Source organism: Hippopotamus amphibius, chromosome 3 (genome assembly GCF_030028045.1).
Source record: "Hippopotamus amphibius kiboko isolate mHipAmp2 chromosome 3, mHipAmp2.hap2, whole genome shotgun sequence".
Lineage (NCBI taxonomy): Eukaryota > Metazoa > Chordata > Mammalia > Artiodactyla > Hippopotamidae > Hippopotamus > Hippopotamus amphibius.
In genome coordinates, this window is record NC_080188.1 from 64,484,852 (window position 1) to 64,500,823 (window position 15,972).

The 15,972-nt window shown below is 46.1% G+C and overlaps 1 protein-coding gene across 1 annotated transcript in view; it reads right to left on the reverse strand.

Moving 5' to 3' along the window:
- Nucleotides 1–5,388: 5,388 nt before the first annotated feature.
- UNC5C (unc-5 netrin receptor C) overlaps nucleotides 5,389–15,972 on the reverse strand; it is a 377,961-nt gene continuing 367,377 nt past the window's right edge. The window contains exons 14-16 of the mRNA XM_057727431.1: nucleotides 13,886–14,050; nucleotides 8,014–8,192; nucleotides 5,389–7,234 (exon numbers count right to left, since the gene is read on the reverse strand). Coding sequence (XP_057583414.1) covers nucleotides 7,069–7,234; nucleotides 8,014–8,192; nucleotides 13,886–14,050 — 510 coding nt within the window. The 3' untranslated portion in view covers nucleotides 5,389–7,068. The remainder of the gene's footprint in view (nucleotides 7,235–8,013; nucleotides 8,193–13,885; nucleotides 14,051–15,972) is intronic.

Genomic DNA, 15,972 nt, shown 5'->3' on the forward strand with positions numbered 1-15,972 from the left:
TCATAGGATATTGAATGTTGTTCTCCGTGCTATACAGTAGGACCTTGCTGTTTATCCATCCTGTATGTTATACGAGTTTATGTCTGTCAATCCCAAACTCCCAATCCATCCCTCCCCACCCCTTTGGCAACCACAAGTCTGTTCTCTCTGTGCAGACTTCATTTAAAATCAAGTCTCTGAGGGTCTGGCCTCCTACTTTTTTCTTCCCAACTCCCCAGGGCCTCTGACCAGCAGTCCCCAGACCTGGTCCCCCCAGAACTGCTAACCTGGGAGCTTAAAACACTCCCAGTGCCCAGGCTGTACCCCAGACCCACGAATCCAGGTTCTCGGAGACCCAGGCTGTCATGTTCTGTAAAGCTCCCTGGGGGACTCCAGCGTGCGGAGAGGCTTGAGAAGCCCCGTTGTAGAACCTCATCCTGGCCCTGGGGAGGCTGTGATTACCATCCATGCAGAATCCAAGGGCTTTTCTGTCCTACTGAAGAAACCCTGGGGGACTCTGCACACGGAGGGGGGCTTTGTTGTGAAGGAACAAGGGAGGCAGCACTCTGTGTTGCTTATAAATATAATTTATTACCTGTTTAAAAATTCTTTTACATTTTGTACATGTTGGCTGACAGGATAAATGCAGGCAAATTTACAAACCAAGGGACTGCAGGAAAACGGGGAGAGGCAGCCAGGGAGAGAGGAGAGACGCAGCCAGAGCCACGTCCCTCCCTTCCAGCGCAGGGCGACGCGGATGGGACCCCAGAGGGCAAGCCTCCGTGGGGCTTCTCTAGAAAAGGAATTGCATAGAAGATACAGCAAGAGGGAACGCCACAACAGCAAAAGAAGTGTTATGTATCTGAAAAGCCAAGGTTGTGTCATCGCGTTTAAAAAAAGACAACAAAGTACAAAACCTTAATGGGACATTTCTGCAGTTGACCTGTTCCCCAGGGAGTGGCATGTGGATGACATGGCTCTTCACCACAGACTGCTGGGGAGTTTTCTCTGACAAACACTAGTTGTCTTCTCCAGAAGGAGCAAAGAGGAAGGTCACCAACTTGCGACAGATCAACATTAAACTCAGTGAACACGTACAAGACCTTGACACGCGACACACACACACACACACACACGGATGCTATTCCCTGCGACTGGGCTAAACGCATCCTGTCGGGAGGGTGAGGGTCTTGCTACCAACTGGAGGCCTGGGAAAGAGCAAAGGGGAGAATGCAAATCGCACGTTCAGCGTGTTCCAATTGCTGTCCTCTTGCTTTTCCAAGGCCTGCAGGAGTATGCACTTGAACTTATATGCCCTACATTTACAAGTGTCACAGGTACTTTGAGAATATGAAAGGGCGAAGGCGTATTCCACTGGCTGTGGATTTCTTGCTCTTTTATGCTGCTCTAAACAGGTTTAACGTCTAGGACATAGTGCAGGTCATGATTCTTGGATGTTGCCTCACTGTACTGCTGACGTTCAGAGGTCAAGGGCTCATCAGTTCTTAGGCTGCCTATCGGCAAAAATTACCTGTGGTTCACGTTCTGAATTCAGGACTGAAGGTTATTCCACCCTGGGTAGGTGCCGTCGGGCTCAGTGGCAGCTCTGATAGTGCCACGTCTGGTAGATTTTTGGCATTTAAGGTTGGCACACAGGATTTAAGCCTATTTGTTAGAAGACCCTGAAGTCTTATGGCCTCAGCAACTTAGAATTTTGCCGAGGCACAATCTGAAATGGCCTGTTGAGAGGCTGGTAGCAAATGCTCTGCCTGGTGGGCAGCTGACCTTGTCTCAGGGCACCTTCTCAGCAGACTCTCCTGACACCCTGTGGGGATTCCAGAGAATCTCTGGACAGTTCTCTGTCATATGCAAAGGTCTGAGTATGCAGCGGGCTGGGAAATGGCCTCTTACAGCCGCTTGGTTTTGTGTGCTAGTGCGGTTGTGGACTTCCTGTCTGTCCTGGCAGCACCTCCCTGGCCACGCGAAAATAGCACCAGGAGTGTATGTTACGTTTTGTTTCATGAGCCCATAAGTATCCCACCTGTAGATCCATGCAGGGAGGTGACACAGCCACTGGAAAAGCTGGGAGCCATGAACTCTTCTGAAGACAGATTTTTAGAGCAGGATTTCCCAAAATGGGGGCAATCACAAGGCTGATAAGACTAAAGGATCAGGAAGTTAATCGTTAGTCTGTAGCGAAAACCCTTCCAGTGACGTACAAGGCCATCTCCCTACTTTTCAAAACTAGGAGGTTTCAGGGATGAATTTTGGACATATTTATGACTCCATTTGGCTTACTTGATCTGTATGGACACAGGCTTAAATTAACAATGCTTACAATGTATGTAGTCCCTTATGCCTATTTCATGAAAAAAAAATTGAGAGGCAAAGGAACTATTTCAAAGTGATCATCACAGGCAGAGATTATACAAATAGATTTCTTAGGGTAAAGAAACAGCACTTCGTTTGCACAGAGGCAAAGTTCTAAGGATTTCGGTCAACATTAGCTCAGTAAGGTTTAAAAAAATACACAAAAAAAGTGTAATCGTTGGTCCTGTGAGGCACTCGAAAGGTAAAACATTTTATTACCTTGAGATAATCAATAATAAAGATATTTTCCTTATTGGAGCCATACAATCTACTGCTGATTGACCATTATCATCTTTACAAATAATTGGCTTTGAGCATGGCATCCTGACTCACAAAAGCTCCTATGTTCTGAAAGAAGATGCATAAAACCCAATTTCATTTTGGCTGTTTCCACAGTCATTCTTTCTCTCATCGGCCTTGGACTTGGACTGAAGTCTCTGTGCGAGACTGATAACTTGACCAGAACAACGGCTCAGCGAGAGCCGAAGCTCCCATTCAACCTGAAGACTGAAAGTGCGACAAGTAAGCTTTTTCTACCTACTTTATACTCTCTTGCAGGTCAGTATTTGTATTTGCTTGACCTCACGGGGGCAGATCTTGTGGTGGCAAAGGCTGTGAATTCTGGGGAGACAGTGATCATCTACCACTCCCTTCCTCAAACATTAATGACAGAGACAGAGGAGTAAGTGGACCAGGAGCACAGCTGCTGTGTCCCCGACAGAGACACACTTAGGGATACATAAGCAAGAGCCCTGCCTGCTCCTCTCCAGAAGTTAAAAAAAAAAAATCTCAATTCTACTATTGGAATGTTTACTTGTATGATATCTCATAGGAGAAATACCTTTAAAAAGTATATTACTGACGGTATAGTTTCTAGAGTGTCCTGAACTCAGTCGCCATGACTTCTTCCTGAAGAATAGTTCTACTATTTGAAAGTTGGGAGGTTAAAATCTACAAAATAAGAGTACACATAAAAATGGCTGATGGCGATGCAGTTTAGCAATGGACATCTCACCCCAAATATTGGCCTGCCCCGGACGAGCTTACGTTGCTTCTGTGACAGTGGGGATTCTTCTGGGTAACTGAGGTGAGTATCCACGTTGGTGTTCATGTTGTTCATGAAAAGGCTGCTGGCTGTGAGCACCTTGGTGTTACATGGTCGGCACCACCTTGTGCCCAGTTATCAATTCTGAATCTAGCTTCCATTCCTTCCAGCTCACTTAAAGGAAGTTTGAATGAATTTGGTGAGAGGAAAATGAAAACAGGATGAAACCTCTGCCTTTAGATCCCCAAATCCAGAAGAAAGCTAATTGCTTCTCCTTGGTTAACAACCACAGTTTTCACTTCATTAGACAGAGTATTTTCATTTGCATATAGGACTTAGTTCTAAGTGGATGCTCCTTACATCTTCAAAAATAAATATTAGTAAGATTTAAAACATAAAAAGCCCAATGAAAAATAGAAATATTAAGAAATGACAACGCTTCAGAATCTCTTTTGTACAGGCTTTTATGCATTTCTATTATTTCTATAAGCAAAACCCACCTTGAGACATGTGTATGGATGAGCTAGGGATGAACGCTCAAGGCTCGTAATGACATGTACTTTTTGATATGGGTAATTTAAGTGAAAAAATGTGAGAAAAAGAAAACTACACTTGCAGTGAAGATTTCCCCATGTCTGTTTCTCATAAAGGTCCTGTAGATGCTGCAAGCAAGTATCCTCCCTTTGTCAAACGTTTCCTGAGTTTTTCTGTTAGACTCAGGGGAGACTGTGTTATCCACCACTAGATGGCACCATGCACAAGTGATAGATGTTTTTTCCCCCCTTCCACATGAAGTAAACCAGTCTTTCCTCACAACCTACATAGAAGCCCTAGGAATGACAGGCAGGACGTGTTATGGGAAGGCTGATGAGGTGGCTCCCTAAGTACTGAACCGTTCTGAGTCTGGACCTTCTGAGTTTGAGAGCAATCTAACAGCTATTAATTACTTCACTCCCCAAAAGAAGGAAATGAGAATTTGCAGTGAGAATTATTTGATGTAAATGGTGTGCGGTACATATGGAAGTTGCCTTTCACCTGATGGAGAACATGACAGGGTCTATGACAGATGAGTACCTCACTTACAGGGGGATCAACTGCTCTTCCTGTTTCCGGTGCTGAGATGTTGAACCAAAACCCATAAAGCCCCTGAAGTGAACCCAAAAGCCCATAGTTCCTGCTATGTTCTATAGTTCTGTGTTGATGACTTTTTTGGGTGAGTTTTGGAATTGACTTATCTGGATACTTCATATTTGCTCCTTTCTGTTTTTCATTAGACATCAGTTTTCTAGTTCTTGACTTCTATAGGTGACAGCCACCCAGACCAGTAATGGTGAGTAATCTTGAGACGTTATTTTAAGATGCAGCAATGGACAATAGCTCTCTTTCCTCCTCCTCTTTTTAAAAAACTATCAATTTTTTAAAATGTAGAATATAATTTTACTATCTATCTTTTGGTCAGAGATGCATTGGTATAAGCGTTATCCACTGAACTGATTTATTAGTGCAATCTTTCCCTTTCACAATAAGTGTAATATATTTTTATATATGGTACAGGGGATGGTCTGAGAGAAACAGATTTTGGAACATGTATCTAAAACAGAAGATACGAAATAAAAGGCAGGAAAGAAAAAGCTCCCTACCAAGGTATCACTAGTTTCTCAACGATGAGGATGGAGAAACCTAGGAATATCAGAAAGTTACAGAAATAGTCAGAAGAAATATATGTAGAAAGAAGGGGAAAAAGGTATAAAATTATTTCTAATTCAAATCCGGTCAGCATCTGGGATACCTCCAGCCCAAAGGTCAGCCAGAGCCTTGTTTTGAAAGTTCTGACTCACATGCACAGGTGCTTGTTGTTCAGTCTTGGTTTGGCTCCTGGGCTGTTGACTCTTTACTCCCCACCTGCTGAATGGAGTCCCTGTGTTACGACAAAGAGCCTGCAATGGTCCTAAGGAAATATCACCGTTTACACAAAGTAGTCTGTTGACTGACTATTTTTCAGTTAAAATTTTTTTTAATTAAAAAAGCTTTGACCAAGACAATAATAGAACATAATTTGCAACTAGTCAGGAAGGCAACTGGTCCCAAGAGAGGAAAGAAAGTGATAATAAAGGGATGCCATCTCTGGGTGAACAGCATGATGCAGTGACAAAAAGGCAAGACTTGAAAGCATAACAAATATGTTACAGGTTAGAATAATTATCTTCCAAGCAGGAACTATTTGAATGGCATAATGTAGCCTGGGCAAAAGACTAGGTGAATCTTTAAACGATCCAGGTCAGCGTCCATTGTGGTCTTCATACTGATGAAGGAGACTGGAGGCATCACAGTGGAAGTCGAGCTACTTTAGAACCTTGAGCTGATCTAATCCCACCCCTTTATTTTACAGGTGAGGAAACTGAGGTCCAGTGAGGATAAATGACTCTCCCAAGGTAGCACAGCTAGACAATGACAAGCCCAGAATGAGAACTGGTTTCCTAATTTCCAGCTCAGAGGCCACTCCTTCAACCACACTGCTTCCAAGGTAGACGGGAGGCACGTGGGGCCGTGTGACCACAATACTGAGTGAGCTTGAATTGAGAATGCTTCTCACGACAAGACTGAGAGGGCTGCCTGAGCAAACGCAAAGAACAGACTGACAAAGTCAGTGAGCATTTATCACCTTTCCAGGCAGAATGATGGAAGAAAGATAAAAGGTCAAGGAAGCAATGCCTGTTTAATTAAACCAGTGATCACCTGGTTATGAGAAGGTGCCCAGCCAGGTCAGGTCAATAGCTAAATACTAACAGCACTGCTAACAAAAACAAGTTAAAAGAAAATCCTTTTACTAGAATACTTGTAAATACTCATCAATAATAATGATGATGATAATACCTTTTTTTTAAAAAAAAAAAAAAAACCACTTCAAGTTGAGTATTACAAACACACATGTTGTGAAGAAATGCTTGTTTGTGTGGCTGAACGTGAATCCCTGTCTTCCCTGGGATGCTACAGCTTTATTCCCCGAGGGCATGAGAGGGGTGCCCTCAAGGAATAAGGAAGTCTTAGCTATTTCTCCTTTACACTTAAGATTCTCCACTTCCCTGATACAAACAGTAACACTGGTTCTACAAGTTCTAAAAACAGAACACTGATGGGAGGATTATCTGAGACACTTGATGCACACGATTTGTAGGAAAAGCCTATGATTTCTCTGTAAATTACTAATCTGAGAGAGACACAGCAAACCGTCCACAGCTTCAACTTCAAATGATTTAAACAAAAATAGAACGAGCCATGGACAGTGTCTGCATCCCTGTCCAATTTGATGTAAACAACGTTTGTAGAAATTGGGTTTGTTAAGAAAGTTTATCCATATATCTGGATAGCAATAAAAAGCGTTTCCTAGGAAACTAAGATCCTGTACCACACAGCATACAGCCCAACTAAGAGGAAAATTAGGTTGATTTCTAAATTCAAGATACACATGTGTACAATTGTTCTTAACTCCTGTGATGATGTCCGAGTAGAGTGGGCATGTATATTGGTAGTCGTGTCTGTTTTCCTTCTCTCTCCCGCTGCCGTCTTGCCTGTGGAGCTCATTGGTCTAGACTGGGGTTCCTCCTCAGCTCTGAGCCCCTGGATGGCCACAGACTGCCTGCGACTCTCCTCCTCCACTTTACCCCCAGCCTGGGTCAATACTGCCCTTCTGCTGCTAACGACACTACTGTTTCATGTCTTCCCATTTCCTCCAAGACAGCTGCCAGCACGCTCAGGTTTCCATCTGGGAAGTTCTGTGCTTCCCAAAGATCCAGGATGACGCCAGTTGGACTTGATTTGGTGGCAAAGTAATTCAAGTACCTGTAATTGGTAATGGGAAAATGTGCTGAATGGCTTGATTTCTGGACCTATTTTCCTTTCATTTTTTACTATGCATTTTTGTTTCTGCATTTCTGTAAGTATAACTGGTCCCACTTGAGAAACTGTGGCTTGCAGTGAGCTGTTCTGAATAACTAGCCCATACTTAATTAGGTCAGCCCCAGACAGGAGACGTGATGCTTCACTTTGTTAACCTCAGCTCTGAGTAGGATAATTTAAGAGATGCGATGTCTATGGGTCACATCCTAAACAGGAAACCAAGAGACTTATGTTTTCTTTCCAGCCCAGGCTCTGATCTTCTTTGACAGATCGTGCCATGCCTTTTGCTTGGTAGTGACGGCAACATTCTACAAAGAACAGGCTCCTGAGGTCTCTTCACACCTTAATAGCAATGCTGTGTTTAGCATGTTAATTACCCATCTAGCATTAGGTCCTGCTCAACAGGAGGTGAGGAACAATAATGAATGAATGGATATATTACTTAGGGGGATTTAGCCCATCGGCTTTGGGAAGTGGATCACAAAACCTGATACTTACAAATGTCAGGTAGGCCAGGATGTCTTTCAGCAATGTGTTTGCAAGACCATGGTGCAAGATACAAGGTGGGAGCTTAATACACTTGGCAAAATGAAAAGTAACTAAGTGTACAGATGGGAAAAAAAGAATGTTGCCTGTGCAAAAAAACCTATTATGTCTAATAGTTATCAGTCCTGGAGCCCTGTGTCTGACAGGAACTAGTCTTGAAGCCTAGCCATGCCCACCTGTCCAGGTTTAGCTTATGGGCCAGCATCCTCCAGTCATGACCCCTCGTCTGTGGGGCGTCCAGGCTGCTACAGAGCTTCTGCCGGATAGGGGGAGGGATGCTGAAAGCACTGGGCCCCGTCATGGTGGTGATGGTGCTTGCTGGATCCAGCAGAGGCAAATCGATGCCAGTAGGTTCCTGTAGTTCAGACAGGGGAACAACACAGCATTATTTCTGAAGACAAAAGCAATCCTTATTGAACCAATCAACATAATGCCTTGCTTTAAATGATAAGAGAATGAGTATTCTTCTTAGTGAGAATGGCTTCTTTCTCGCTTGAAAGCTGTGATTCTCTGTAACCTGGCTGAGAGGAAGAGGTACATTTTGAGCTGATTTTGCACAGCTTTGGGTTTATGGGTTTAAGAACAGGGCTAGCTGGAAAGCTCGGGTGTAATTCAATTACAGCTTTTCTAATGAGACTCTCCAGGATGAGCAAGGGAATATCAATACTCCTGAAGGTTTAGATTTCAGGGGAAGAGAAATGTTCAAAAGGGCAGTTCTTTGAGAATGAACTGATCTAGATCTGAGCTTCTAGAATCTGACCCTGAGGGGAATGCCCTGTGCAAATGTTCGAGTACGTTCTCCCTCTAACCTCTGTAGGAGGTGGCTTTGTTCCGCTTTCGTTGAATGAAATGGAACACAGCTCTCCTCTAAATAATATCAAATTAAAACCAATTTTTTAAAGAGAAAATGGTGAACACAGCACACTGCCTTAGGGCAACCTGCTAACAGAATCCACCAATTGCTGTACACCCTTATTTTTTAAGAAGTCAATTTTAGTAGGAAAAAACCATAGATTGGCTCTTAAGATAGTTTCAGCTCATAAAACAGCACAAATACAAAATCTGAAATTCATCTTCAGGAGAAACTCTAATCATTTTCTGATCACTTCTGCTGGTTGGAAAAGCGAAAGCAAATGTTGCCTGGGAACTGTTAAAGCAATAAAAGAAAATCCACTTAATCTACTTTAAATGTCATCTCTCTCTCTTTCAGAGCAGGTAACTCTGTGGTGAACATAATTAGTTGCTGGAGGGTAAAGCAGCCACATGCAGTTCCAGCCATCAGGAAGTCTCGCGGTCTGGTGGAGCGCTCCACCCAGAGGTCTGTGCTCCTGCCACCCAGAGCCTCCCAAACCCTGCTGCTCCTGCACTGCGGGGCCGCTGCCTGCCGCCTGCTGTGCGTTCTGGGATCAGTAGCCAAGGCTCACTGTGAGTCTCGTGCAATCGCACAGGGTCTGGCTGGGGGCTCTGGAGCACATGTTAGAGCAAAACAAATTTTTTTGCCATAGAACACACAGCAGTGTTGGCTGTGATCACAATATTTGGCTTCAGAACCCAACGCTTGGCCAGCTGAGTCTCCAAGGATTCCACTGGCGTCTTTCATGTTAACTCCAGCACATACCAGGCCTTAAAAGACTGGTATGAAATACAGAAGCAACAAATGGGAGGTGGAGTCCCTGCACTGGGTGTAGAGCTCATTCCAAGGGACCACGAGGACAGAGAGCTCTTGACCTCAAGGGCAAAGGGCCTAAACAAAGGGGACTAGAAGAGAGGGCTGAAGGCACGTGTTGGTGTTTCTCAATGGGTTTATGTTGGGAATATCTGAACCCAAGTGGCCAACACTTCTATCAGGTATAAAATCGGGGGCGGCGGGGGGGGGGGGGGGCAGAGGCGTAGAAAACTCACACCTTATGTCACACCTTAGCGCTATCGCCCGCTTTGAAGTCCTGCTTGCTCCTTGTTTGGGCTATAAGAGTGGGGCCTAGAAGGAAATCCACCCTGAGCAGCAGTGGAGGGTGAGGGGCGGCGGTCTGCTTGGCATAGCGCTGACTCCGGGCCCTAGATGTTCTCAACATGGGCCAAACCAGCTCCCTGCTGCCCTTCTGCCAGGCTCAGCTCCTGCTTTCTCTAGTAAATGTTAAACGGCTCTCCGACAACACGGACTCCCGCCTCCTCATGAGGCCATGAGGGGTACTTGCAGGAACTGCCTAGTCAGCTGGTCTGAAGCCCCAGGGATGCCCAAAACCTGTAGGGCCGGGCCTGCCAGGGAGGGGGTGCCCGTGTGCGCCCTCCACCTGGCACAGCCGGGCCCCCGCCTTCTTCCGGGTGCCTTGTGGCATGGCTCGCTCTCCTCAGACTGCACCGTTCACTGTGCCTAGTGCCTTTCTTAAGGATGTACCCGAGATAGTTCCTCTAGCCTTTCCCTTAACCACGGTGGGGCAAACCCCTCGAAGCCTGGACCGAAAAGCATGTTGCCTGAGCAAGCCCACCCAAAGCCACCCACCTGGGGCCCTCCTAGAGCACGTCCCGCGGCTCCTGCCCTCCTCATGCGCTGCCTTGTTATGCACGCTGCTTGTATTTACAGGTGACTTCCTTGGATTTCCCAAATTTCTTAGAGATGCAGAATATTTTTGTCATCCTCAGAACTTCTATGACCCTCAGGGCAGTGCCCTGCATATGGAAGCTACTCAACTCATATTTGTGGAAGAGAGAGAGAGCATGTTTTCTGGTAGAGAAAGAGGATGTAAGCCAGTTCCTAATAGAAGCCCACCCTGCAGAGTAGTGCTCAGCTTCCTTCCAACTAAAGGTGGCTAAAGGTAGGCTCTTCTCACTGTTCAGTACTGAAGGTAAAGGCAGGCATGCCTCTCAGGAAGGCTTGCTCACACATCCACGTGGTCCTCTTTTTCTTGGTGAATAAAGAACCGTCAGCACTTTACATGGGCCTTCAACCCTGAGTCTCCACGCGTGACTGCTGTGCCTGTTTATTTCCTTGTGGATGAAACAGGCCCAACAGGGCATAATTTCTGGTCTCTCTTATCAGATGGCTGACAACAGCCTTAGAAGCAAAAGAAAAATACATATATATTTACATTTAAATTTCATCTAGTAATTTCTGTTGCTATTAGTTCTTCCTTTACTTCCAGGTAAAAGTAGAGTTTACTCTCACAGAACGCGTATTACAATAATTGTTTATGATATTGGTACCATCTGTCTTTGATGTTATGATTCCCTTAGTTAAACATATGATTTTTTTTTTTACCATTAACCAAACAGCTGCTAGGGCACACGTGTTTAACACTCCACAGAAGAAATAACTTTCATTCCTGTATCCTGACTCTTCCTGAAGTCACTTAGAAAAACTAGATTTTCCCAAGGGTCCTTTTTGAACAGGTTATAGAAAACAGAAGAGGGAAATAGGACGGCTACAGCAGAGCGAGGCTTCGTACATTTTTAATATTGTTCTTGGTGTGCACGGACATGCCGTGTGTCAACAGTTAACAGGGTTGTGACGTCTTTGTCTATCCTGCAGTTAAAACTAAACGTCCTTAGGAGACGGACGTTTCTCTCTCATCTCTACTTTTTCTTTTCTTGGTGGTGGTGGGCGGCTTCCCCCTTATTACCTCCCCTGTCCCTCTAAGAAAAAACCTTTTATCCTCATTTACATTCTGGCATTCATTGATCCTCATACTTTTAATTCTTCTAGGCATTTTTATTCTTAAACTTCATCTCTGTGAGACTAAAGGCTTTATCTCTAGGTAAAGAATCTCTGGCCAAGGCGCCCAAAGAGGAACCGTTCAGCTCTTGACATCACCTCGGTCTATGTCAAGCACAGCCTGGTCTCCCTGGGGGGCAGCAGGTCCTGTGCCTGACTGGACAGGCCCATGGCCACGTGGCTTTAGAAATGAGCACCGGGGAAACCCAGAGTGGCGGGGCTGGGGGCGGTGCAGCACATTCCTGGAAAGTCCGCTCTTTCTCGGAGATGAGACGCTGGAACGGCAACCCCAGCCCACCCGCCAGCTTGCCGTGTGACCCGAGGGAGCAGCCCTGTCCAGAAGACAGACACCACCAGTGGAGCCTTTTCTCTGGTTGGCTATGGCTTGTCCGTCACAGGGGACCCCTCCTCGAGCTTTTGATGAGGATCCCGGTCTCAGGGCCCTCCAGAGCTCATTGTTCAGGAGCGCAGAGCCTGGCTCCCAACATCAGTACCAGCCCCACTCTCCCCGCTCGGCGGGCTGCATGCACTGCATTCAAATGCTGACAACAACCGTGGGGCTCAGTGACCCAGAAGGAAAAGCAACAGCGTGCCCCCCTCATCCCCAGTCAGCTGGCTCAGGCATTTCTGCCCCCCACTCTGTTACGTGTGCTTGTCTGTCACAGGCCTCTGAGGAGACGGAAGGGTTGGCCTCTCTGAGCTGACTGCCACCAGCTTGCAAAAGAAATCATCTTTCCTCTCTGTTGGCACAAGAAAGAAAGTCCTTGAACTGTGATCACGCTATGCGACACTGTCTCCTCTGCGAGGGGTGGCGGGCCTGGCAGGGGGAGAGCCCTGAACAGCGGTCTTTCACTTGTGGCTGCAGCTGATCCACCTTTTCATCACACAGCAAACGCTCAACGCTGAACAGAGAGCAAGCATCAAAGGAGCAGACCTCCTCGCCCCCCTCCAAAATTCCGCAGCCTTTGTTGTCACTGGAGCTGGGTGGTTATTGAACTTTGCAGACCTGCTGGGCCTGGAAAGTGAAAACACCCTCCCGAGCCAGCAGGGGTGGTGCTGTGGGCCCGGGAGATAGGCCCGCACAGCGAAAGGCCCGGCGGTTGCCATGGCGCCCTGACACCGAGATCATGCCTTATGAATGTCACCAAGGTCTGTGACTAACGTTGTTTATGAGTCAAAAGTCTCATGAAACTGAGGGAGGAAATGATGCCCGCAGCTCGGCAGGCTGTGGGAAAGAAGGATGCGGTGGCATCCAGGCTGACGTGCTTCCCTCCTCAGTTTGCTAAGGAAGACAGTCTTTAAATACAACATGTGGCGTGAGACACGCCGAACATGGTGACATTTCATTTGTCACTGCATGAAACAGTGAGGGAGAAGGAGTCTTTTAAATCACATACCGTCCTGCTGTAGTTCTAAAACATGACAGTTCTGTGCTGCGGCTCAAAAAGCACCAAGCTCAGCTCCACAGGCCCTGGAAGGTGCTGCCCCTCCCTTTCTCCCTGGCCTCTTCCTTTTGTCCCTCCAGCCGGAAGGGGTCTCCATGAGTCTGACTCTAAGCCTCAGGGTCCCAGGTAACCGATAAGGTCACGAGCACCCCTTCTTTCCACCCAGAGACGTTTTAAACAGCAGTGATGACTGTTACTTCTGAGATACAGACATTTCAAAGATCCCACCTGAAGGGAGAGAGGATCACCGGGAGGAAAGGCAGTGTGATGGGCTCTAGCGGAGAAATGTGAAGATTTCGCTTCTATTTCTGGACCGTCTCGCCCACCCTGGGGAGACGGACATCTATTTGGAGGAGGATGTATAAGAGAGCAAGCAGACCAAGAGATTTTGCCTTTCAACGCGGAGAAAAAAAGGAAAGGAAGCAAAAGGAGGGGGCGGGCAGAGGCCCATCATTTCCTCCATCCCAACGGGCAGGCGACGCCCGGTCAGGCTAAGGCAGGCAAGTTCCCGAGGAAGGAAGCAGAAGCAGCGGCGGAGGGGCGGAGGATGCTGGGAGCGGGGGACAGTGGGGATGCTTTGGGAAAGCTGCTGTATGTGCCGCTACTTAAATTGAACCTCATGGTTGAAGTTCAGCTCTGTGTGAAAAGTTCAGACCCTTAAATTCATACTATAAACATATATAAATACTATAAAAGTCTTGTTTTTTGAAAAGTATCCTCTATTACACTTTTATATAGTTTTAGCTCCCTGACTTCATTAAAAATACTATCCTGTGAACAAGCAGGCCCTCCAGAGAGCTTTTCAGGACTTCCCACGCTGAGATACTTTATCCCCGACGGCCCCTCCCCGCGGTCGGTCCCTCCTCGGGTCCGAGACCGACGAGCGCCTCTTACCTCGGACACGGTGCAGTTTAGCTGGAAGATCTGCCCTTCTCCCTCCACCTGCCGCACACAGAGTTTGCAGACCAGCTCCACTGTGTTCAGGCTAAATCTTTCCAGAGTGAACGTGCAGTGGAGGTTTCTCTGAGACCCACTCCAGATATGGTAGAAAGGAATTTCCTGAAGCATATAAAAGGGTGAGCCGCAAGTGAGGGACTCACAGTAAAAGCAGACGTCAGACACTGTGCTGCTGAGTACGCGTCTCAGTGCTGCACGTGTTGGTTAATCCTCACGATAGGTCCATGCACAAGTACGTCCCAACCCCCTTTCCAGTTGGAAAACACTGAGGCCCAGAGATGTTAAATAACTCACTCAAAGTCCCACAGCTAGTAAGTGGCAGAGTTGAGATCTGAACCTAGGGAATTAGCCCCGGAATCCATATATCCAACCAGCCTGCCACGTCTCTGTCATTTACAAAAAAGCCATTGTCTGATTTTTTTTCTTAAGGTTTAGACAATCCTCCGAATAAAACCTACACACTCCAGTCACTGCCCATTAAAAGGAATCCCTGCCATGGTATCCTGGAGAAAAGCAAAGAAAGTGTGAAGGATGATGCGCTGACCCAGTTCCCTTTCATGCCTACGCCCTCCCTCTGCACAGGGCAGGGAAAGGTATGACCCACTACAAGTTGGAACCCGGAGGCTTGATTAGCTGCCATAGAAAAGTTCTTGGCCTAAAAAAGCACCAAGCCCCTAACAGACACAATTGTCTGTGAGTCTAGATCACCTCACAGAGCCCATCCGAGAATCTTTTTTTTTCAACAAATGAAAGAAAAGGTTGATACAAAATGGGAGAACATACTGGTTAAGAACACAGGCTCTGGAGACAAATTCAGTACAAATGAGACGCCTTCTCCTTGCTTACTTGGTGATTTGGGGCAAGTTACTTAACCTTTCCTCAGTTTCCTCATCTGTGAAAGACTGTACCTAAGCAAGAGAGTACCTGAATGGAGGGGGTTAAATGAGATTAATCAAAGTGCCCGAGAGGCTGGCAGATGGTGAGAACTCCGCCAGGCTTAGCTTGAACTAATATCAGATTATCATTATTATACAAACAGTATTTTCCATTACTGTTGCACAAAAGACATTGTTCATAAAAGAGGAAGATTTGTGGACTTTTGTGGCAGCTGCAAAATCAGAGAAAGAAGAAAGCAAAAGAAGAGATTTAATAGGAAAGTCAAAGCCGATCTCTCAATCAAGTGCTGAGCTACACAGAAGAGTCTGGCACGCACCCCCATCAAAGTTCGAGACTGTTAGTGAACGAGTAGGTTTGTTTCCCACAGTTTATGTGTAAGTACCAGACATCTGAGAGTAAGAATGCAGCTGAAAATCCTTCCTTCATCCCTTCTAGTATGTCCATTGACTTACATCAGGAAATCACAACTAGTGCAGCTGCAGCACAGGGTGTGGGACTGGATTTGCATGCATGTAGACAGGGACTCACTGCTCATCTAAGGGTGTGTGCAGCTCCTAGGATGGGTCTGAGGCTAGAGGTCCTGTCGCACAGGCTCCTGAGAGCTTGGGCTGGCTGATGGAGGAGGCGGTGAGGACCTCCGGAGAGTCTTGTTCTTCCCACACACAGCTACTTACAGTGGGACTTGGGAACAGTATTTTTATGCTGTTATTTAATAAAATCCTGACCAGGTTTTATTTTTACTTGCTATTTCAGTTTTCAAGCAGAGGTTCCTTCTAAGTTTTCAACGTAAAGGCATTTCCTAGCCAGGCTGAAGCCTAATTTGTGTCACATGGGAGAACAGTGTTCTTCTTTCTATGAATGCATCTGAAGCGAGTTTTACCAATTCAATATTATTACTCTGAAAATGAATAGATGCGGTGGCCCTGGAAGTCTTATTTACTAAAAGTAAAACAATGACAGTACACTTATCTGAAAGAGAAATCAGAAAAAAGAATTTCCTCCAGTATGTCTAGAGTATTTTTCAGAAAATCCTAAATAACCCCAAACTATACTGGAGAAGCGAGGATTAAGGTAGGATTATGTTCAAGGAAGGGAATATCTTCTGTCTAAATCTTTCTAGTCCTCTT